The sequence below is a fragment of the Danio aesculapii genome, chromosome 19 (assembly GCF_903798145.1).
Source record: "Danio aesculapii chromosome 19, fDanAes4.1, whole genome shotgun sequence".
Classification (NCBI taxonomy): domain Eukaryota; kingdom Metazoa; phylum Chordata; class Actinopteri; order Cypriniformes; family Danionidae; genus Danio; species Danio aesculapii.
Window position 1 is genome coordinate 43,345,171 of NC_079453.1, and position 25,464 is coordinate 43,370,634.

General features: G+C 35.2%; 1 protein-coding gene across 1 annotated transcript in view; it reads right to left on the reverse strand.

Moving 5' to 3' along the window:
* LOC130246997 (electrogenic aspartate/glutamate antiporter SLC25A13, mitochondrial) overlaps window positions 1-22,641 on the reverse strand; it is a 97,075-nt gene extending 74,434 nt beyond the window's left edge. Inside the window, exons 1-4 of the mRNA XM_056480175.1 lie at window positions 22,575-22,641; window positions 19,682-19,732; window positions 18,854-18,996; window positions 2,229-2,344 (exon numbers count right to left, since the gene is read on the reverse strand). Of these exons, the coding sequence (XP_056336150.1) occupies window positions 2,229-2,344; window positions 18,854-18,996; window positions 19,682-19,732; window positions 22,575-22,586 (322 nt within the window). The 5' untranslated portion in view covers window positions 22,587-22,641. The remainder of the gene's footprint in view (window positions 1-2,228; window positions 2,345-18,853; window positions 18,997-19,681; window positions 19,733-22,574) is intronic.
* Between the last annotated feature and the right edge of the window lie 2,823 nt (window positions 22,642-25,464).

The window sequence follows — 25,464 nt, forward strand, 5'->3', positions numbered from 1 at the left end:
AATAATTAAAAAAACTGACCCCAAACTTTAGTGTATATTTTATCATTAATCATAAATGTAATAAATGTCATCATAAATGTCATGTCAATGTCAAAATAAAACAAAAAGCTATAACAAAACACAACTAGAGGCAAAGAAAAATTACAAAACAAAAGGCCCATAACAAAACAAAAGGCAAAGCAAAAATGATAGAAAAAAATTGAGAAAAAAAACATCGTTTAAATGGCAAAACAAAACACAAGAAGCAAAGCAAAATAAAACAAAAAAACATAAAACAAAAAGCTAAAAGCTAAAAAGCAATCAAAATGGCAAAACAAAGCAAAAAGCAAGGCAAAAGAGTGAAACTAAAAAGTAAAACAAACAGCTAGAATCTATAAAACAAAAACAAAACAAAAATCCTAAATAAAACACATTAAAAAAAATCCAAAAACAAAAAGCAAGTCATATATCCAAAACAAACCAAAATCTGTAACAAAACACAAGCAACAAAGCAAAATGACAAAAACAAAACCCCAAAACAAAAATCAAATCCAAAAAACTAAATGAAGTGCATTAAACTCTATAGACTGTAGTAAGTTCACAGCAACACAAGGCGTTCTGTGGCTTAGCTTTAATAGTTGACTATGTTTACATGGACATCAGTAAACAAATTATTTGCCTTAATCTGAATTAAGACAATAATATGATCAAGGTATTTACATGAGTTGCTTTTTAAATGTTTCTTTTATGATCCCGTTTTACATGTTATAGCACATAATTCAATTAACGTCATTACGTAACCACACTATCTAGGATTCCTCTGGAGTTTCATGCAATTTCAGGTGTTTCATTTTTAATTTGTGGACTTTAACCGCAGTTTGGCACTTTCACTTTCATTCAGGTACATTTCATGCATGCCCCTCGTGACAAACTGAAATATTGGATGCGAGTATGAACTGCTGGACCAGTGTTGTTTTAATGGAATTTGATACCTCACGCCGTATGGGAAAAAACCTCCACATTTTGTGATGCAGGGGTCTGTGGTCCTTCACTAACTCAGTAGGTGTAGAGAATAGTGTCAAACAGCCACATGTATAGACTATCCTGTCGCAAAAAATGGGGTGAAAATCCTACACGACGTTATTAGTTTGATTGCAGTGTTTACATGTCTGTACTGCACTAAAATCGGCTTACTCCACATGTCTTAATTCCATTTCTGTTTACTTCGACTATGACCTTAATCGAATTAAATGAATCAAAAATCAATGTTTACATGGTAGACTCTTAATCAGAGTATTGTCTTAATTGCATTAAAATCGGATTATTGGTGTCCACGTAAACGTACGCATTGACTACGTTTACATGGACATCAGTAATCGAATTATTAGCCTTAATCTGAATAAGACACTAACATGATTAAGGTATTTACATGAGTTGCTTTTTGAATGTTCCTTTCATGATCCTGTGTTACATGTTATAGCACATAATTCGATTAACATCATTATGTCACCACGCTCTCCATGTTTCCTCTGGAGTTTCATGTAATTTCAGGTGTTTCATTTTTAATTTGTCAACTTTAACTGCAGTCTGACACTTTCACTTTCATTCGGGAACATTTCATGCATGCCCCCATGACAAAAGAGATTTTGGACGCGAGTTTGAACTGCTGGAAGAGTGCTGTTTTAATGGAATTTCATACCGCATGCTGAATAGAAGAAAAAAAAAACGCATTTCACAATGCAGGTGTCTGTGGTCTTCACTGACTCGGTAGGTGCAAAGAATTGTGTCAAACAGCCGTGTGCATAGACTATCCTGTCACAAAAACATGGCAAAAAGTCCTACATGACGATAACAGTTTAATTGAGGTGTTTACATGTTTGTACTGCACTTTAATAATGCGATAAAATCGGCATACTCCACGTGCCTTAATTTGATTTCTCTTTAGTTTGATTATGACCTTAATCAGATTAAATTAATCAAAAATCGCTGTTTACATGGTAGAATCCTATTTACAGTATTGTCTTAATCGTATTAAAATTGAATTATTGATGTCCATGTAAACTTACTCATTGATAATCAATAGATTGAGCTGCTCTGTTTACTAATATAGATAATTGTCCTATCTACAGGCTGTTGTATGCTTGTATACAGAACATGCACAGTCACAGGTGAACTTTTATCAACATCACAACTTCAAACTCAGCTCATCCCATTCTGAATATGGCTTTATAAAGAGTGTGTGCACTTACCAAAAGTGGCAATGCCATTTCCAGTTTTGTCAAAGAGCTGGAAGGCGACCATGAAGAGAGCATCCGGAGCGCACAGCACCGACTCAAAAGCCAGAAACTCCTGGAAGGAGATCAACCTGATGGAGACAAACAGACTTACAAGCGTCCATATTGTGGACACTTCACTCCACCAGCCTGATATTACATTATTGAATGATGAGAGGGTATCACTCGCTGATTACTGCTTCTCGTCGCCAAACAAAAAAAGGTAGCACATATTTTCATTGTGAACACTTGACACTTGAGTGATTTGTTCAACTGTAATTATCAGCCTAAAATTATGATGTACAAAACATCTAAACACACGGTCCAGCTTCAATTCTAGGCCCGGAGATTAAGTGAATGACAAAACAATTTGACATAACAGGCTGTTCAATGATCCCGATCTTGATTGAAGTGCTTCCAATTTGACTGTCAAATGTCATTACCTTGGTGAAAATGGGACCAGTTCATATAAGGCCGCCAGGATGGCTGGGAACTCGCTAAATAATGTGATTAGAAGAGAACTAACATGTCTTGCCGGAGTACAATAAGAAAATTCTCAGGAAATACTATTTTACATACACGCTATAAGTCAAAATGAGATATAATATTTGTCAAGATACAAAGGGATTGTTCACCCAAAACTAAAGCCAACTAACTAATGTTCACCCAAATTTATTATTTACTCGTCTTTTACTTGTTCCAAACCTGATTGACTTTCTTTCTTCTGTTGAACAGAAAGATTTTTTTAAAGAAAGCTGTAACCATTGACTTTCACAGGATTTGTTTTTCCTACTATGGAAGTCAATGCACTGCAAGAAAAGGCTTTTTTTTCTTTAATTTTTTTGTCTTGTTTCTAGTCCAAATATCTAAAAATTCTTAAATCAAGAAGCATTTTCTAGACAAGCAAAAAAAATGTCTTATTTTAATAAAAAATATCTAAATTAAGTGAGTTTTTCCTTAAAACAAGCTAAATAATCTGAGAATGGGTACACAAAATAATCTAGTTTTTTTACTTTTGACATAAGATTATTTTTCTTACTCCATTGGCAGAATATTTTAGGGAAAAACTCACTTTATTGTAACATTTTTTTTCTTAAAACAAGACAATGTTTTGCTTGTCTAAAAATGCTTCTTGATTTAAAGTGGAACTGAAGCAGTCATTATTTTGTAAATATAATGAAAATTAAAAATGTAAAAATTAAAATCTTGGAATATCGCTGTGTCTGACGTCACGGTGTTGGTTCCGTTCCCTCATCTGAACAGATACAGTGGAAGTAATGGACTGAACAAATAAATACAAATATATTTATTCTATTTTTATTTTTTGTACCGATTATTTGATGCAATTTTGTCCACTCTTTGTGTTACACTGCCTGACTGCCTGTCTGGGTTTTCGTGTTCAAACCAAACTAAGATTGGCGCTGTTTTTCACATGGCAGGTTTTTACATCCTTTATACATGTTAGATCGAGTTTATCGACTTGAAAAGGGAATATGTATTGACATAATAATAATAATAATAATAATAATAATAATAATAATAATAATAATACAAAATATACAAAGACGTGACTTAGTAAAGCGTGAAGTCATGTATCATTTTAATCATTGTATCCTTAGTCTGAATGTAAATCTCCTCATCAGGCAGTGCTGGACCAGCGTGAGAGAGTGGACAAAAGTGCATTCAATGAAAAGGTAAAAAAAGAGAAATAAAAAAGTGAAGAGCTCTGCGATGCACATCCACAACATCACGCATTGAGGCTGTCTCCGGGTTCAGTCCATTACTTCAACTGTATATGTTCAGCTGAGGGAACAGAACCAACCCCGTGATGTCAGACACAGCCAGTTTCCATGATGGCAGCACCCTTGTGCTAAAAACTATAAAAAACATGCTCTTCTCTTTAAAATGGTTACATTAATCCAGTTTGTTTAATATAGATGCATTAAAGTGGAAATTTTCAAAATAATGTAAATTTGACTGCTTAAAGTGGACTGCTTCACTTCCACTTTAATTTTTTTATATTTGAGCTAGAAATAAAACAAAACATCTAAGAAAATCATTGTGTTTCAGTGTGGTTACAGGCTTTCAGCTTTCCTCAAAACATATTCTTTTGTGCAGCAGAACAGCAAGTCAAACAGGTCTGGAAGCACTTGAGGGTGAATAAATAGTGAGTTAATTTTAATATTCAAAGTATATAAAATATGTACCAATATTATGTATGTTTTGTTTACAGTGTTATTTTCTGTCTGACCCAAGACGAACCTAATAAAGCAAAAGCATAATCAAAAATAATAAATCAATAAAAAAATTTTTATTAAAAATAAAAATAATAAATCAATTAAAATTATATTTAATTATTTTTAATTATATATAATAAATAATTATATTTGGATGAATTATAAATAAATAAATGAATAAATAAATAAATAAATAAATAAATAAATAAATAAATAAATAAATAAATAAATAAATAAAGCTTAAACTTTGTTCTCTTCACATTCTATTTCCTTTGGTAATCTTACTCTGTATGTTAATTGTTGTTATTTCATTATAATAAAATAATGATTTAAAACCATGATTTATTAAACATCTCTTATATTTTAAAATATTTATTCAATATTTCTAAAGTAGTTGTAGTAGTATTATTATTATTAAAATTAATATTACATTAATAATAAACTATACAATTATATAAATTAGATTATATATGTTTGATAATAAGTTGTCCGTAGTGTATGTGCATGAATAAGTGTGTATGGATGTTTCCCAGTGATGGGTTGCATGCTGGAAGGCCATCTGCTGTGTAAAACATATGCTGCTAAGTTGGCGGATCATTCCACTGTGGCAACCCCAGATTAATAAAGGGACTAAGCGGAAAATAAAATGAATAAATAAATGTTTGATAATAAATAGAACGTTTCATTGAATAAACTTAAGAACTCCATGATAAATCCATCCTTAAAGTGAAAAAAAGTATATACAAATGTAAAGCCGCTTAAAAATGTCACTGTGGTAGAGAATTCATGTACTGCATTAAACTATTGGAATTTTCATATTCTTTACATATTGATTTTCATCTTTTGCTGCTTTGATTTCTTAGTGAAGGTAGCAAAAATTAAAATGATATGCTATTATTTTACACATTTTGAGAAGTAAATGTGAACTGTTTATATTTTGCTTCAATTATGGCAATCTTAAGATTATTTAATTAGTTCCTAAATCAGCGTTCACTTGATACTCTGGATAAAATGGTGCTATTGTTTGACAAATAATCAAGTCATTTAGCCGAAAGATTTGTTAAAAAATGACATCAAATAAGAGGAACAGCACTACTTCTCCAAATGACTAAAAGTTTGGTTCATAATGGAGAGCATGACATTTGCCGAACATCAGCAAACACATAAACATGCACACAGACTGCGCACATATCTACCTCATCATCAAACAAGCAATTTCGCCATTCGCAGGAAACCCTGGGGACCATGCAATCTAGTCTTTATTTAAGCGCAGTTCAAAGTTGCCTCAACTCCATTATGAATTTCACAAATGGATACGGCAATTACTCGAGGTCACTGCTAACGAGCAGTCCCAATGCATGCATCTCTAATTTATTTCAATTTCCAGGGAGCAATGATTACATTTTCGTGGCCACTCTAATTAATTTTGTTACTGATGAAATTCAAAGGAACTGAGAATTTGTGCGCTTCCAGCATGCCAAATCAGCCACATTGTGGAGTCAGGAGTAATTGTTTTATTAACTAAGCTGACAGTAGGAGAACTGGAGCCTGCTGTTTCAGAGTGGGTGGAGAGCTACAAAGGCGATCCGCTGGGCCCACCGACGATGATTAAAAACAACAAAAAAAGCAAGGAATGATAGAGATGCTGATGCTTTTGCTAAGAGAAAAAGTGTAACAAATCTCAGCGAGTCATTAACATGCATTTCAGACACCAGAAACCATTAGAAGGAAAGACTTCCACATTCAAAAAATCAGGTTTGCTGTTTGCTCAAACTACGTATTTTAAATGAGCTGAAACACACAGTTCTTGAGGTTTTTTTTTTTGACATTCCTTCATTCATTAATTTTCCTTCAGCTTAGTCCCTGATTTATCAGGAATCGCCACAGTGGAATGAACCACCAACTACTCTGGCATATTTATTACACAACGGATGCCCTTCCAGCCGCAACCCAATATTGGGAAATTATTATTGTTTAACTTAATTGTTTTATGTTTTAAATCTGCTTAAAGGTGCTGTATGTAAGTTTTTGACTCTTCTAAAGCATAAAAATACCATAATATGTTTGCAGATATTTAAGAAACATGCTAAGTAAACATTCTTGTTTATCTGAAAAACAATGCTAAAGTCACATATTCTGCTTTGAAAATGTGCGTTACTTGCCAGAACGTCTGTCTTTGTTTTGGTCCCTTTAACATGCCCAATGCCTGTTTAGCCAATTATATTTTAACACCCCGGGTTGCCTTGTTGGAAAACAGCGCATTTCATTCGTTCATTCATTCATTCATTCATTCATTCATTCATTCATTCATTCATTCATTCATTAAAAAAGGCTCTCAAAGTGTGTGTCCGCGACTGAAATGCGACCTCTGGTGGACAGTAGCACACTCAAAAATGAGACACAGATGACAGATATTTAAATACAGCCATTCAGAAGCACAGAATAGTGCACTCACTGCACTCCAACAAAATGGTAAGGTTTATAATCTAATTACTACACATCAAACCTCTTTAAGATTATTAAATCACTGATGTGTTGGCCTGCACTGAGTCACAGTTCTGAAGTTCCATTTCAAACTGTTTATTTTATTTTCAAGATCTGAGGTGATCTATCTGCTGCTGCTTTCAGTATTACGGCGATAAATATCATGTAAAATGGCATTCAAACTCACATTATTAGCATTTAACAATGAATAAAGCATGAGGTGTACCTGAGGTTTATCGCGTTGTTCAGTTGCAAGAAATAAAAGCTGTTTCTAAAATATTAATTTCAGCTGTTGGTTAGAACAAAAACCTTTTAATACAACTTAACACGATTTAAATTTAGGCTTGATAGTCAGGCTTGTTCCAGTTGGTGTCTTCAATCTGGCAACCTATGCTTGTGTGTGTTTTGAAGTAGTTGTGCAATACCTAGTTCAACCACTGGGTTTCAAACTTTCATACTGAACCTTTAAATTTGTAAAAACTAATATGCTAACTTAAGCCCTTCAAGTTGTCTCAACACAAATCATTTGTGTGGAATCTGCAATGTTAGAAATGCAGGTTTCCACACAATTCCTTCATGTTGTCCCAACACAAATCAATGAAGTTAACTTTATGATTTTTACAAATTTAAGTAGATTGAACATAAAAGAAAAAAAATTTCCCCCCAAAAAGCTTAAGAATTGTGTTGCTTCAACTCATTTTTAATATGTGATTTGAACAAGCAGCAATAATCATTTTTTTACAGTGTAATCACTAGAGGCGGGTTTCATTTCAGATCAGTTTGATGGTTAATTGTTTTCAGGAGCGTATCTGTATCATGTGCCCTCATATCACCTACATACACCGAAATGAGTAGTGCATGTATTTTCCCCCAGCACTGTGCCAGACGTGAGGCTTATGATGGTTGATTAGCAGTCCCCTCACTACTACAGAACAATTATGCTGGTACACAAACACAAGAAGATGCCGTGGCCATGTAAAACAAACTAAAGCGAAGCTCGAATAATAACCTCAATGCTGAACATCCTCCAACCATCAACTAAAATGGCAGAGGCCCAGGAGTGTAAAAGGAGGAATGCTAAACTTGTACGTCTCTCAAACATGATGTTGACATGGTTCAATAAAAAGAGGAAATCAAGTTGAAGTACGTTTTTCTAAGCACACAATAAATCTACTATTCAAAAGCACTGGATAAGTGCATTTAAATTTAATAAATAATATTTAAGCATACTTTTTTAATAATAAAAAAAAAGATTTAACATTTTAATAGCATGATTTAGACACACAGCTAACATGATTTAACAGGTCAATTAACATGTTGCTAACACATTGCTAGCACATTTTGAACATTCACACTGAAATAGTCATTTTTTAACATAAATTAGCTTTTGGTTAACATGTTTCTTCCATGGTTATCACATTGCTAGCATGTTACTGAAATGTTTTAACATGTTTCTAATACACTTCAGCATTTTGTTACGATGTTTTATATGTTGCAGGCATAAATTATCATGTTGCTGGTATGTTTCTAACACATATTAGCAAATAGCTAACATGTTTTAACAGATTGATAGCATGAATCACCATTTTATTAACGTTTAGCATTTTGATAGCATGTGTCTAGCATACATCTGACAAGCTTGATTAAATGCATTATCATGTCGCAAGCATGTTTCTAAAAAGTTTCTTTGCATGTTTCTTTGCACATGCAAACATTTCAGCTTATCGCTAGCTTTTATAACATGTTTGTTATGTTCCTAACAGTTCCACAGTAAGTTCGCATGGATTTTTGTGTTGCTAGCATGTTTCTAAAAGGTTTAACGCATTGCTTGCATGTTGCAAATTTAGAATTTTTTTGTTTAAATGTTTCCATCACACTGTAGCACATTTCTACCATGTTTTACTTCATCGCAAGTGTTGGGTTGGTCTGTTTTTACTCAATTTTCTGGCTAAAAACAACTCAGAATTTACATTTCGAACACTGTTTTGAACATTCACACTGAATTAGCCTATTTTTAACATTAATTAGCTTTTGCTTAACATGTTTCTTCCCTGGTTAGCACATTGCTGACATGTTACTAACACATTGTTATCATGCTTCTAACACACTTAGATGTTGCTTGAATTAACATGTTTCTAACACATATTAGCACATGGCTAACATGTTTTAACAATATGATAGCACAAATGAACATTTTATTAAAATGCTTTATCATGTTGCTAGAATAATTTAGCATTTTGATAGCATGTGTCTAGAAGACATCTGACAAGCTTGCTAAAATGCATTACTGTTTCAAGCATGTTTCTAAAAAGTTTTAGCATATGCAAACATTCCACTTTGTAGCTAGCATATGTATGTATAACATGTTTGTTAAGTTGATAACCTTTCCACAGTTAGTTTGAATTTCAGTGTTGCTAGCATGTTTCTAAAAGGATTAACACATTGCTAGCATGTTGCAAATATAGAACTTTTCTGTTCAAATGTTTCTTTCATGCTTTAGCACATTTCTACCATGTTTTACTACATTGCAGAATTCAGAATTTACATTTTAAACATTGTTTTGAGCATTCACACAGAATTAGCCAGTTTTTAACATTAATTAGCTTTTGCCTAACATGTTTCTCTCATGGTTAGCACATTGCTGACATGTTACTAAAACATTGTTATCATGCTTCTAACACACTTGTTGCTTGAGTTAACATGATGCTGGCATATTTCTAACACATATTAGCACATGGCTAACATGTTTCAACACGCTGATAGCACAAATGAACATTTTTTAAAATGTTTTATCATGTTGCTAGAATAATTTAGCATTTTGATAGCATGTGTATAGTATACATCTGACAAGCTTGCTAAAATGCATTACATTGTTGTAAGCATGTTTCTAAAAGGTTTTAGCATATACAAACATATCACTTTGTAGCTAGCATGTATAACATGTTTGTTAAGTTGCTCACTTTTCCACACTAAGCTAGTATGAATTTGAGTGTGGCTAGCATGTTTTTAAAAGGGTTAACGCATTGCTAACATGTTGAAAATTTTGAACTTTTTTGTTTAAATGTTTCTATCACACTTCAGCACATTTTTACCATGTTTTACTACATTACAGAATTCAGAATTTACATTTCGAACATGTTTCTCCATGGTTAGCACATTACTGACATCTGACTAAGACATTGTTATCATGCTTTTAACACACTTAGATGTTGCTTGAATTAACATATCGCAAACACATTTCTAACACATAATAGCACATGGCTAACATGCTTTAATACGCTGATAGCTTGAATTACCATTTTATTAACATGTTTTATCATGTCGCTAGAATGATTTAGTTTTTTTTTTTTCATATAGAATATTTTTAGGGGTTTTCACCTTTAATGATAGGACAGTGGAGATTAACAGACAGGAAAGTGTGGGGAGCAGAGAGCGGGGAAGGATCGGCAAAGGACCTCAAGCCAGGAATCGAACTCGGATCGCCGCAAGCACCTGGGTGCTATATGTCGACGCACTAACCACTAGTCTATTGGCGCCGACAAAATTTTGTATTTTGATAGCATGTGTCTAGCATAAATCTGACAAGCTTGCTAAATTATATTATTATGTTGCAAGCATATCTGTAGATTTGTTGCAAGATTTTTGTTATGTTGCTAACCTTTCCACATTAAGCTAATATGAATTTGAGTGATGCTAACATATTTCTATAAGGGTTACGCATTGCTAGCATGTTGCAAACTTAGAACATTATTGTTCAAAAGTTTCTATCATGCTTCAGCACAGTTGTACCACATTTTACTACATCGCAAGTGTTGGGTTGGCCCATTCTGACACAATTTTGTGGCAAAAAAACAACTGAGCATTTTTAAAGTCCAAGTTACAACGACTAAAACTCATTAAATTATTTGTTTAAATTTGTTGCTTTTCATTTTCACAGTGCTATGCTAATAACAAGAAACTGTTCGTCGTGCAAACAATTTCCCTATATCTCCCGGCGTGTGCCGTGCACCTTTAAATTGTGTTGTTTGTAAAACAGAAAGGTGCTGGTAAACACAGTCCTTAGCAGAAACACTATTTACAGACTTATTATTTCAACGGTTTAGCGTAGCGGCTTTTATCCGTGACAGGTGAAGAGAGAGCACCTTCAATAAGCCCTGGCCCTGTCATTGTCACTGACAAGCGTGGATGCAGAGCGACGCGGACTGGTTTAGCTTTCGCTGAGTGCATACCTCAGACCAGCCTCAAACCACATGGCCACGGACTGCCATTTTCTCAGCATGCGCTCTTTACAAAGTTTTAACCCCCAAGAGGCTACGAAGTTTCACACTTGAGGAGTTTTTCCATCAAAAATGGAGAGGCGAGAAAAGATGAGGGAGAGAAGGAGCGAATGTCTGGCAGATCTTTGAATCAGCAGGGAAGTCTACATGTGCTGAATGAATGATTCAGAACCGTTGGCAGGACGCCGCTCAAACAGGGCTGAGTGAATAAAGGAGAAGTGATTCAGTGCCTGATGGATGTCACCATATCACTTGATTTATTCCAGCTCAGGAGGAGGTAGAAAATGCATCATGCTGTTTGTATCCATCTCATGAAACAGAGATAACCTGTGAATCATCTCAATCAGATGAAAACCTACCTCGGTTGTAAAACACTCTGCATTCGGCAAAAACATTCAGCTTTTGGGATTTGCTTTCAGATATTAAAAGCTTTATTCGAAACATGAATTTATGCTAAACATGCTAAACTGCTGACTTCAAGGCATCATAATTCTAGGAAGAAAGACCTTTTATTCGTTTTCAGCATTCCGCAATCCTGACAGATTGAAGCTCCTGACCACAGCCGCCACTACCACCAAACCTCAGAAATCCATATATAGCTGGATCTTTACTTAGCTAGCTCAGTATCATTTTCATGTCATGCAAATCACCTAAAAAAACTACAAAAGGGCATGATGCTTACAAACAATGGTGTGAGAGCCAAAAAAAGACATCCTATTTGGTGTCTGAATCAATTTCAATTGTATTCATAGAAATCATATAAAATTCAAACTTTTGCTTTAACTAAACTTTTACTGTTTGTTTATATTTCAAAAATGTTTTTGATCAATATCTGATTGTCATTCAGTGGAATATATATATATATATATATATATATATATATATATACATATACACATATATACAGTTGAAGTCAGAATTATTAGCCCCCTTTGAATTCTTTTTCTTTTTATTTCCCAAATGATGTTTAGCAGAGCAAGGAAATTTTCACAGTATGTCTGATAATATTTTTTCTTCTGGAGAAAGTCTTATTTGTTTTATTTTGGCTGAAATAAAAGCAGTTTTTACATTTTTTGAAGTCATTTTAAGGTCAAAATTATTAGCCTTTAAGCTACTTTTTTTTCCATAGTCTACAGAACAAACCATCGTTATACAATAACTTGCCTAATGACCCTATCCTGCCTAGTTAACCTTATTAACCTAGTTAAGCCTTTAAATGTCACTTTAAGCTGTACAGAAGTGTCTTGAAAAATATCTAGTCAAATATTATTCACTGTCATCATGGCAAAGATAAAAAAAAATCAGTTATTAGAAATGAGTTATTAAAACTATTATGTTTACAAATGTGTTGAAAAAAAATCTTCTCTCCGTTAAACAGAAATTGGGGGAAAAAATAAACAGGGGGGCTAATAATTCTGACTTCAACTGTAATTGCATGTAAAAATGAAACATACTTATTCTGGCCTGTACGAATTAATTGCAGTGACAATTTTTGCACTGTCACCCTTATTAATAGTCTTCATTTTTTGGTATAAAACAGCTAAAACACTGAATGACATTTAAATTTTTGTAAACCAAGGTAAGTAAGATTGTATTAGTTAATGTATTAACTAACATAAACAATATATTTATTACAATATTTATGTTATCTTAGTTATCTTTGTTAACGTTAGTGGTTAAACTTTAGTTTAATGTACGAGTCAATGTAAAGTACGTAATAACAAACTATTAAGTAAGACTATTAGCTCAATGAACTACTAATTCACTGGTTTAGGCATTAGGGATGCATAATAAGGTCATACTTAGATATTATGGATGCAGAATAAGGTTATAAATACTAAAAAGCAGTTAATATCATAATATTATGCAGATTATAAGCCAGTAATATTAATATTCATGTTATTTAATAAAAATTTGTTGATTGTTAGATCATGTTAACTCACAGCGCACTAACTAATTTCAACAAACATGAATTTGGATTTTAATAACGCATTAGTAAATGCTGAACATTATTAGTTCATGTTAGTAAATGAATTACCTAACATTAAGTAATGAAACTCTAATTGTAAATTCAAATAAAATATTCAAATGTCAAAAAAATTTTTTGAAGTTGTCTCTTTTTGATGCCTAAATCCCCTTTTTGCCAGATCTTTATTAAACCTGCTCAATAACCTGCATGCATTGTAAAAATAATCTTGAATATATCTGTACATAAAACATGATGCTGTCCAAAAAAAAAGTCAAAATCCTGATTAAATCAAACAATCCTCCTATTTTTTACTCAAAGCCCTGCAAATAAATAAAAAATGATGTTGAGAAAGAGAGCTCAAGCCATGATTCCCTAATAGTTATCCGTTAATAGCTGAGATGCAGCAATTTATCCGTCCTCAAAGTCGCACAAAGCACGAGAGCTGAATGGCATAGGCAATTACAGTGCGTGTGCACCTCTCCCGGTCTCTGGCAGCCCTAATAATGTGTGCCGCATGACCACATGCACTCGGAGCTGAACGCGGGCCCGCTGGTCGCCATGGCAACGCACAATCTTTTTGGACTTACGCTTGCGTATCATTGGCCATCATTATGTATCATTAAAAGCATACATATTAATGCAAAAAGGGGTTGAGCCGTGCTGCCTGAATGGAGCAGCACCTGAACAAAGTGTGGCGTGTTAAGATGTCTGACCCTTTATCCTAATGCAGGATTAAAAGCGGAAGATACCGTGGCGTAATCCACATCCATTTCGTAGCAAATGCTTTGTTTACCAATCAAATGAACTATAAACTGTAGTTTAGACAATTCGTGAATTATTAATGAAAAACATTCGTTCTGCGTGCTGGCCATTGTCTTTTAAAAACTGATAATAATAATGCTGGCATTATGTAGTGGGGCATTTTTTTGTTTTGTGTATGGTAGCACAGTTTGATTTGTTTCCAAACTATAACCTGATGAAGGTTCATGCGCAGGCAAATAAAAATTTGCAGTTACAATATATTAGTATTAGTGCCTGTATGCTTTCTCAGCAGAGCTGCTTCCAAAAGTATTATTTCCAATAGGAATCTTAACATAAAGCGAGGTGAGGCAATTAAATCAGCGTGCAATAAGGAGAACCAAAACATCCCAAAGTTGGATTTAAAGCAAAGACGTATATGAAAACAAGACAAGAAATAAAAACAAAAGGATGCATACGTAATCTCTTTCATGAGGAAAACTACAATCCCTCAAGCACTGCGAATGATATAACTGCATTTAAAACAATGAAATATACTATTATTCATGTCAAGCCTTTCCTAAAATTGTATTGCAAGTTGTTGCTGTAGTAGCAGCAGTAGTAACTGTTGTAGTAGTAGAATTAGTAATTGCTGTAGTAGCAGCAGTAGTAGTAATTGTTGTAGTAGCAGCAGTAGTAATTGCTGTAGTAGTAGAATTAGTAATTGCTGTACCAGCAGCAGTAGTAATTGCTGTAGTAGCAGCAGTAGTAATTGTTGTAGTAGCAGCAGTAGTAATTGTTGTAGTAGCAGCAGTAGTAATTGCTGTAGTAGTAGAATTAGTAATTGCTGTACCAGCAGCAGTAGTAATTGCTGTAGTAGCAGCAGTAGTAATTGTTGTAGTAGCAGCAGTAGTAATTGTTGTAGTAGCAGCAGTAGTAATTGCTGTAGTAGTAGAATTAGTAATTGCTGTACCAGCAGCAGTAGTAATTGCTGTAGTAGTAGAATTAGTAATCGCTGTAGTAGTAGTAGTTGGTTTAGTACTTGTTGTTGTTATTATTGTTGTTGTTGTTGTCATTGTTATTACTACTGTTGTCCTTTTTTTACTGTCATTATTACTATCATTACAGTACTATCACTGTTGTAACTCCTTAACACTGATTGGTTTCTATCTGTTTTATTTATATCTATTTTATTTGCGACCTATAATAATTTCTACTGTTATGCATGTTGTGTATATATACATTTTTTTTGTTCTCTTATTTATGTACTCTGACCTGTCCAGTTACCTTTACATGTGCACACACACACACACACACACACACACACGCACACGCAAATACTTACACCTGCCAGTACCTTTGTTGTTGTTTTTTTCCATCTCTGTTCTTTGTTGTTGTTTTTTTTCTTCTATGTGTATGTAATTTGTGCACCTCTTGCATAGTAATAAAAAATTATAATAAAATATAATAAAAAAAAGAATAATTCTGTTGCAAAACGTACATGTATGTACACAAATATTTACTCTAAATATTTTGATAATGACTTGATTAAGGCCATGTCCACACTAAACATTTTCGTTTAAAAATGCATATTTTTCTCTCCGTTTTGGCCTTCCATCTAAACTAAGGAGGCATTTTAAGGAAAACAAAAGCGCATATTTTTGAAAAAAGTCGCCAAAAAGTTAAGATAAATCTGAGTGTGGACTGTGAAAATGATGATGCATTTTAAACATGTGATGCAGTCATGTGACCAATTCAGCTAACACGGTTGTTGCTAGATCAGATGCGGCTACGGAAGTTGATGAGAATTATTTAAATTATTTATTTAATTTTCAATTTATTGTATCTTATAACCGTCTACCCCTACCATAACCCTAAACCCAACCATCACACTTATGTAAAAACAGTAATTGTACCGAGTATCATTTATGTTATTTATTAAATTACCCTATAAATTGCTGTTTAACGTCTACCCCTACCCCAACCCTAAATCCAACAGTCACAATACTGTAAAAATATTAATTAATGTTATACAGTGTCACAAAAATGATGCTATATTGAGGTGCATATCCGCAGCTGTATCCTATCTAGACTTTACCAGCTAACATGGTGGACAACGTTGTAAAGCAGATGTTTTGGATGCTGTCCGTTTTCCAGCTTTATTAAAGATTAATGTCAGTTTGTACATGATCCATATTGCCCCTCTTCAAAGGACAAATAATGTTTAGCAGCGAAAGCAGATGACAATTGCAACATTTTGCCATAACGTTTCAAAGAGACATAGGTAAATAAACGGCAGGCAGATATGACGCAGGTAAAAGCATGTTACGTCTGAGTTTTCAGTCGTTTTATTGTGGATGACAGAACAAATTGAGAAATATAGTGTGGACATGGAGCATTTTTAGTCGAAAACATTAATTCATTTCATTTTATTTTCAGCTAAGTCTCTTTATTAATCAGGGGTCGCCACAGGGGAATAAACCACCAACTTATCCAGCATATGCCCTTCCAGCTGCAACCCATCACTGGGAAACATCCATACACACTCATTCACACACATACACTACCGACAATTTAGCTTACTCAATTCACCTATGCCACATGTCTTTGGACTGTGGGGGAAACTGGAGCACCCGGAGGAAACCCACGCGAACATGGGGAGAACATGCAAACTCCACACAGAAATGCCAACTGGCCCAGCCGAGGCTTGAACCAGCGACCTTCTTGCAACATTCCAATCAGCCAATCAGAATTAAGGGATACGTTTACCGTTTATGTTAAATTTAGGGTTATGCACTTCTACATGATTGTTATCCAACTATTATTCCCCTCTGATTTTGGGAATAATTTACAGTTTTGTTGGGTTTAGGGGTAGGGAATAGGTATGGATTATGTTTTCCAACAAAAATGATTTTCCAGGATCAACATAGATGTTAATCCAGGATCGTATCGTACTTGGCAAAATCATGACATGCGTGCAGCATCATGGGTAATGTCGTTTTTCCTGCACAAAATCCACTATTAAAGAAATCTGTTTAAAAAATAAGTTGTTAAACTAAAGCATGTGCAATCAATAAACAACTTCAGTGCTCCCACCAAACCTGTATTTAAAGAGTAATCAGTTACTGCTGAATGCTTGAATTAAAATGAATGGAGTATTAAAGGTCCTCTGAAGAAACTCAGAGCATTATTCAATGTGTTGATATAATTTCAAATGAAACAGGAAGACAGCAGATTATATCAAAAGCAGTCCCTGCCCTTTTTTAAAACAAGCTTCATTTATATTAAATTTCAGCACTGAACTCAGTAGAGCACCATTTAATAGCTTTTGACAGTCTAATAGTAATGCTGAGCCCGTCTAACCAAATCTAATCTCCTCCATATCGCTTTAAACAAAGCATTATGTGTCGAATTGAGATGAGACTGGTACATTTTGTGATCTTCGTTGACTTAAGCAGATGACCCACCATGTGCAAGAGCTTCTGGATCAGAGCAGACTGTGTCTTCTACAGCAGTTTGAGTCTTTATTTACCCCAATGGAAAGCATATTCACACTGGCTTTACTATTGACTTTGTGCCACTCGCTATATAAAAAACAGTAGTTGTGTGAATGAGATTTCAGATGCACCTTTAGCATCAATTTATAGTGTATGGGACACTACAGATTGAAGAGAGCATTTCATTGGACAATATCTGATGAGAAGCTTAAAGGAATAGTTGACCCAAAAATGAAAATGTATTATTATTATTATTTACCGACCCCAAAGAGGTTCCAAACCTTTATAAGTTTCTTTTTTTATGTTGAGCACAAGAGAAGATATTTTGAAGGAAGCTGAAAACCGATACCTACTGACATCCACAGTACCAAATATTATAGCACTTTCTATTGACATATTCCAAAATATGGAAGTCGATGTTTGCTAGTTTCCAGTTTGATACATGAGCCGTTGATACATGAGGTCCCTGGTGTGTGGTGTGGGGTCTGCCGCAATGTGGCTGCTGTTGCATCATTCAGGTGGGATGCTGCACACTGGTGGTGAATGAGGAAACCCCCCCCAATTTGTAAAGCACTTTGAGTGTCCAAAAAAGCGATATATAAACGTAAGGAATTGTTATTATTATTAAGTGTTTGTAAGCAAGTAAGTAATGTGCATGTATATAGCACAATTATTGTGTATTACCATACACTCAAAGTGCTTCTGAATTTTGAGAGGGGGTCTCTCCACACCACCAAAAGTGTGCAGCATCAGGATCAGTGTTTGCGAAAGATCCATCGGTAAAGTGTGGATTTACTTCACATTATAACCAAAATGGGAAACAGGTCTTAAACGAATGGCAAATTCTATATACAAATGTCATCTTTCTTACACGCAGTTTACTAACTGGGTAACAGTGCCAAATACTGGCCTGGCATACAAAATACAGCGTTTTTGGCAATTTTTACGTATTGTTTTGAAAAAGTTATCATGTAAATGTGAAACTTATTTAAAATAAAAACTATAAGTATAAGTAAAAAGTATAAGTAACAATTCACATCATTTACTACTGGCTTATTATCTGTTATTAAGATAATAACTTTGTATTAGCACTTATAAAGTATGATCTTATTCCTAATCCCACCTAATACATAAACACAACTATTAGCTTACTAATTATTAATAAGCAGCTAACTTGTGGTTTATTGAGGTATTTCATTTTCATGTAAACATATAGTTTAAGTGCAGAGTGATGCCATCAAAATCACTGATCCATATTGCTGAAAGTGAAAGATTGAACGTTTTGAATACGCATGTATATACGCATATGAAAATATATCTTTTAAATATGAACTTCGTCATCATTTTAAATATTGCATTCAAATTAAAATGCAAAAAAATTGTAGAAACAAATACTAACCCATCTTTGGTTTGGTCTAAAACACCTGTCAGTAGAACGGCGGCCTCCTTTGAAAGCCATATGTCTGTTTGCGCATGGAGGAATCTGAAGACAAAGTCCTCTGGGGACATGTAGCGCTCTCCATTCTTCTCCACACTGGCATACTGTGAAGGCAAAGGGAAAACTGGCTAATATCACACATGCTGATGCCACGAAATATATTGTAGATAAAAAGTACAAATTTGTAATCGATGCATTCTTTTGCCATAAGGAAGCAATCTTGAAGCAGTCATTGAAATGGTCACTTAATACAGTACAAAGCGGTATTCCATTAATATTATTAGCATGGCCATATAGATTTCCATTAAAATCATATGTGGCACAGTTCAAATTGCAATAATAAATTTTACTATTACAACCATAAGACAAAATAATCAAAGAAAAATGTCTCTTCATCACCGTTAATGAGCAGTTAGATAATTAAACAATTAAAAACAGGCTAATTAATCCAGATATCAGAAGGCAAGGCAGATTTCTCAAATGAATATGAAGCGTGTGTTAGTTTGTTGATCGTTTGCTGTAAGATTAATTTACGATGTTGCTTAAAATAATTAATTCATGCAAGTCTTCTACTGTGCTTTAAAGGAACTCGTATATCCATGTGAACTTACTATGAGTTCCATACAGTGCTCGGTGCATTTTTAAATTAATCCTCAGGTTTTCTTTCTGTAATGAGAAATTTATTAAATGGTTACATCAGATATCTCATTGACACCAGTGTTTAGACGTTGCGCTACAGCTCCCGTCCCTTCATTTTCAGACTCTCAGAGGGGATAAGCGGTTACATACCTTAGAGAAAATGGACTTGAGCTCTGCTGGATCAGCCCTCTTTATCATTACCTGCAGACATAAACACGCTGTCACATACAGATGCACTGGATCTATGTGTGTAAGGTAAAAGAAGTGGCCCTTTTAGTGTCCGTATTGATTCAAATGGACAAAATGTATTTTACATGCATCGAATGCTACTTTAATGTTTCAAATAACTTATGACTATATAAAAGTCAAAATATGGGTGAAATATTCCACTGACTGGCCACTTTATTAGGTACACCTGTGCAACTACTCGTTAATGCAAATTTTTTAATCAGCCAATCACATAGCAGCAACTCAATGCATTTAGGCATGTAGACATGGTCAAGACGATCTGCTGCAGTTCACACCAAGCATCAGAATGGGGAAGAAAGGTGATTTAAGTGACCTTGAACGTGGCATGGTTGATGGTGCCAGAGGGGCTGGTCTGAGTATTTCAGAAACTGCTGATCTACAGGGATTTTCATGCACAACCATCACTAGGGTTTACAGAGAATGGTCTGAAAAAAAGAAAATATCCAAAGAGTGGCAGATCTGTGGGCGCAAATGCCTTGTTGATGCCAGAGGTCAGAGGAGAATGGCCAGACTGGTTCGAGCTGATAGAAAGTCAACAGTAACTCAAATAACCATTCGTTACAATTGAAGTCTGCAGAAGAGCATCTCTGAAAGCACAACACATCAAACCTTGAGGGGAATGGGCTACAGCAGCAGAAGACCACACCGGGTGCCACTTCTGTCAGCCAAGAACAGGAAACTGAGGCTACAATTTGCACTGGCTCACTAAAATTGGAAAATAGAAGATTGGAAAAACGTTGCCTGGTCTGATGAGTCTCGATTTCTGCTTCGACATTCGGATGGTAGGGTCAGAATTTGGTGTCAGCAACATGACAGCATGGATCCATCCTACCTTGTATCAACGGTTCAGGTTAGTGGTGGTGTAATGGTGTGGGGGATATTCTCTTGGCACACTTTGGGCTTATTAGTACCAATTGAGCATCGTGTCAACGCCACAGCCTACCTGAGTATTGTTGCTGACCATGTCCATCTCTTTATGACCACAGTGTACCCATCTTCTGATGGCTACTTCCAGCAGGATTACGCGCCATGTCATAAAACGCGAATCATCTCAGACTGGTTTCTTGAACATGACAATGAGTTTACTGTACTCAAATGGCCTCCACAGTCACCATATCTCAATCCAATAGAGCATCTTTGGAATGTGGTGGAACGGAAGATTTGCATCATGGATGTGCAGCCGACAAATCTGCAGCAACTGCGTGATGCTATCATGTCAATATCTACCAAAATATCTGAGGAATATTTCCAGTACCTTGTTAAATCTATGCCACGAAGGATTAAGGCTGTTCTGAAGGAAAAAGTGGGTCCAACCCAGTACTAGTAGAGTGTACCTAATAAAGTGGCCAGTGAGTGTATATTTACGTAAAAAAATTACCTGTAATTATTCAAATTTAAAAGAAGAAGGCATTATTTTAAATTTGATTAGATTTTCAGTTGATGTTTGAAAAACTTCTCGCTGACAAATAGATAAAACCTAGTGGTTTGAGTATTGAGATTTAAAAATGGCTGTTTATTGAGGTTGTGGGTATGCTTAAAAGAAATAAATCATCCACAAATGGAAAAATGTAACATATCTAACTTTTGGACAAAATAGTCCTTGTGACATTTAAAATACAAGTTAATGCAAATGAATTAAAGGTAATAAATATCTAAATAAAGTTTCTTTAACATACTTATCAAATCGCTTTATTGAGACCTTGTTGTATTTTGGTATTGTTTTCTTCTGCCTGAATACTTTGTGTTTACTCTCAAATTACCAAGGACTATAGTTTCAACTCAAAATCTTCTTTAATGTTTTACTACAGAAAACAATATTTGATTACCTGAGTGCAAATAAATTAACTGCAAAAATCCAGTTTGGAGTGAACTACCCCCAAAGTATTGTTTTAATATGTGCTCAAATATTATTCTAATAAATGTCTGACAAGATGTTTGGGTGTATATATAGCCTACTACTTTTACAGTGAATTTACAATTTACAGTGATAGTTTAAGTGGGTGCCTTCTAAAATCATGGTCAATATAATATATTATTAGGCTATATCATGGGTGTCAAACTCAGTTCCTAAAGGGCCACAGCCCTGCATAGTTTAGTTGCAACCCTGCTTTAAAACAATGACCTGTAGGATTCAAACAAGTCTGAAGGCCTGGATTAGTTTGATCAGATCTGTTTAATTAGGGTTGGAAGTAAACTGTGCATAGCAGCAGCCCTCGAGGAACTGAGTTTGACACTTGTGGGCTTTAAAATAATGCTTTAACTCACTTTTATTTTGATGCTTGAAAACCTCTTTTGTCCACCCATATATATTAAACCAATATTTAGAATAAAGTTTTTATGCTGGTCACTTTTAATGACAGTCCACCAATAACCGTGATTATCGATAGGGGAATTATTTCATATTTCTAGGCAACCCATGCAACCACTTGTAATGTCAAGCTCTCTTCAGGAGTGCTTAGCATCCCACAGACCCCCTGACACTCTTTCAGACACTCAAGCAGACTCTGGACAGTCTGTCTACATGGGGTTTGCTCCTTCATCCGAGCTTTCTGGAGAGCTCTTATGTCTCAATGTCATTGACAGACGCTAACATTCACCCAGGACATTAGCAGGCTAACTAGCTGCATCGCACCGGCGGCTAGTGAATACTGAAGGTTATCAGTTAATCACCGTCGCGTTCCTCCAGTGTCCTGCGATGGTGGTTTCAGTATTTATATACACGCAATGCTTCACTATCAGACACTGAGGTCTGTTCGTCTGCGGAAAGGGTTGTTTTTGTGAGAATAGCGCTTACCTTTGCTGCCATGCTCAGCTAGCGCTCTACTACAGCCACAGGAAAGCTCGAGCTTGATGACGTTTCCATGGAGATCACGTGCGGCTCTGTTGCGCGCGGAGGAAAAGCGGATAAACACTCGCGTTCGCTTCTTTGATGCTCATTTTAATACACATACACAGGTTATTAATAATCTAACGTTAACAGTTTGATTGTATTTTAAGCAGAATAGTTTGATTTAAGATTTTTTTGTTATAAAATACGAAAAATAGGTTTTCATTTACAGATTTACTTTATTCCAACATGAAAAAATACTGAGGTAATTTACAGTAAGGCTATATGGTGTTTTTGAACCACTATATTAAAATATAATGAATTAATGTTGTTGTTGTAATAATACCACAACTCTAGTAGTATAAACAAATTTCCCAATTGTGTAGTTTTCTATAACTCCAAATGAGTAGGCTGTAGGTTATTATGCCCCTGCTGAAAAATCCAGCTTAAACCAGCCTAGGCTGGTTGGCTGGTTTTAGCTGGTTGACCAGCCTGGTTTTAGAGGGGTTTTGGCCATTTCCAGGCTGGTTTTCAGCCATTTTCAGCCTGGTCCTAGCTGGTCAGGCTGGAAAATGACTAGCTAAATCCAGCTAAACCACCTTGACCAGCCTGGTTTAAGCTGGACATAGCTGGTTTTAGCTGGTCATTTTCCAGCCTGACTAGCTAAGACCAGGCTGGAAATGGCTGAAAACCAGCCTGGAAATGGCCAAAATCCCTCTAAAACCAGGCTGGTCGACCAGCTAAAACCAGCCAACCAGCCTAGGCTGGTTTAAGCTGTTTTTTTCAGTAGGGGCTACAATAAATCACAGTTTACTGTAGTAAAAACTAAAGTACTACAGTATATATGTTTATCAATTCACTATAGTTAATATAGTATTCATTAACAAAGCAGTGGTGCAGTAGGTAGTGCTGTCGCCTCACAGCAAGAAGGTCGCTGGTTCGAGCCTCAGCTGGGTAGCGTTTCTGTGTGGAGTTTGCATGTTCTCCCTGCGTTCGCGTGGGTTTCCTCCGGGTGCTTCGGTTTCCACCACAAATCCAAAGAAATGCTCTACAGGTGAATTGGGTAGGCGAAATTGTCAATAGTGTGTGTATGTGTGTGAATGAGTGTGTATGGGTGTTTCCCAAAAGGTCATCCGCTCTGTAAAACATATGCTGAATAAGTTAGCAGTTCATTTCACTGTGGCGACCCCGGATTAATAAAGAGACTAAGCTGAAAAGAAAATGAATGAATAAATGGTTGTATGGGTTGCGGCTGGAAGGGCATTCGCTGCGTAAAACGTGCCAGAATAGTTGGCAGTTCATTCCGCTGTGACTAAATAAGGGACTAAGCCAAAGGAAAATGAATGAATGGATGTTTTATTGGGCACTGAGTTAGTTATAAGTAGGGCCAGACAGATTCTGCAGACATTTTTTGCTATTTCAGCGCAAAATTTAGCAAAAAATCTGCGGATTTATGTGAAATGATTTTTGGGAGTATCATAACTAAAAGCTTAATATATTATGTAGTCGGTAGATCTTTCTCACATCTGGCACCTAAACTCTGAAACAGCCTTCCTAGCACAGTTCGGGAAGCAGACACACTCTGTCAGTTTAAAACTAGATTAAAGACACATCTCTTTGCATAAGCATACACATAAAACACAAATGCTTTTGAAATCCAAATCCTCTAAAGGATTGTAAGTCTGCATTATTGAGGGCAGCCGGGAACACTTCCCAAAAGACATTATAATTTGAACGGCATCTCCACTTATGTTAGTCTGTTTTTTATTATTCCAGAGGTTTCCATAATCCTGGACCAGGCCATATCCTGAGCAGCTGCTCTGGTGGTGATGAAGGAGTGGAGAGCATGAGACTGATCCCTGTAAGACCCCATTCACAGACGAGTCCTCACATTGATCCTGAAGGGCCAGCCTGTACACCAGCCGGTGACCACTCCCACCTGCAGATTTTCCACTATGGACGTCCAGGGTTCACCAGCCTCCGGCGCCTAGACTGCAGCTCTGCACAAAACGTTTGGCAATAGGAGAAATGGTCATGCCCAACTGAGCCTGGTTTCTCTCAAGGTTTTTTAATCCTTCGCTTTCGCCACATGGTGAAGTTTGCTACTCGCCGCTGTCGCCGCTGTTACATGGTTCGGGACTTGTGGAGCTGCGCATCGATGGATTTGCTCTTCAGTGTTTGAACTCTCAGCAGTGAATATTAAACCACACTGAACTGAACTGAACTAAACTGAACTTCAACACAAAACTGAACTACACTGTTTCAATTTACTATAATCTTCATTGTGAAGCTGCTTTGACACAATCTACATTGGAAAAGCTCTATAGAATTAAAGATGAATCGAATTAAATTGAATATATTAAATAAAAAAATAAGACAAAAATCTTTTTTAGTTTTTTTTAATGTTTACAATCCAAATCCGATTAGGTCCACTTGGTAAACAAAGCAAGTCTCTCATATAATAAATCTACAAAAAAGACAGAAAATATTACTTAACAAACTGTTTTGTAAATAAATGAAATGAACATTTTCATATTAGTCAATAATATTACTGAAATTAATTTAAAAACTGAATAAATATAGATTTACACACATTTACACAAGCAAATAAACAGACTCAATGATGGGTTAAAAATCTGCAAAAATCTGTGGATTTCTGCACTCGCAGATTCCGTGTGGGCCTAGTTATATGTAGCAAAAAATAAATGAATTAAGAATATTTAAAAAACTGAAATATCTGTCAAAATCAAATTAGCTTTTTATATATGTCTATAAAATATTTACTTTTCTATGGTGTGACTGAAAATCTAAATATCTGATTCTATAAAACTAAATGCGTATATGTAAACATGTCTAA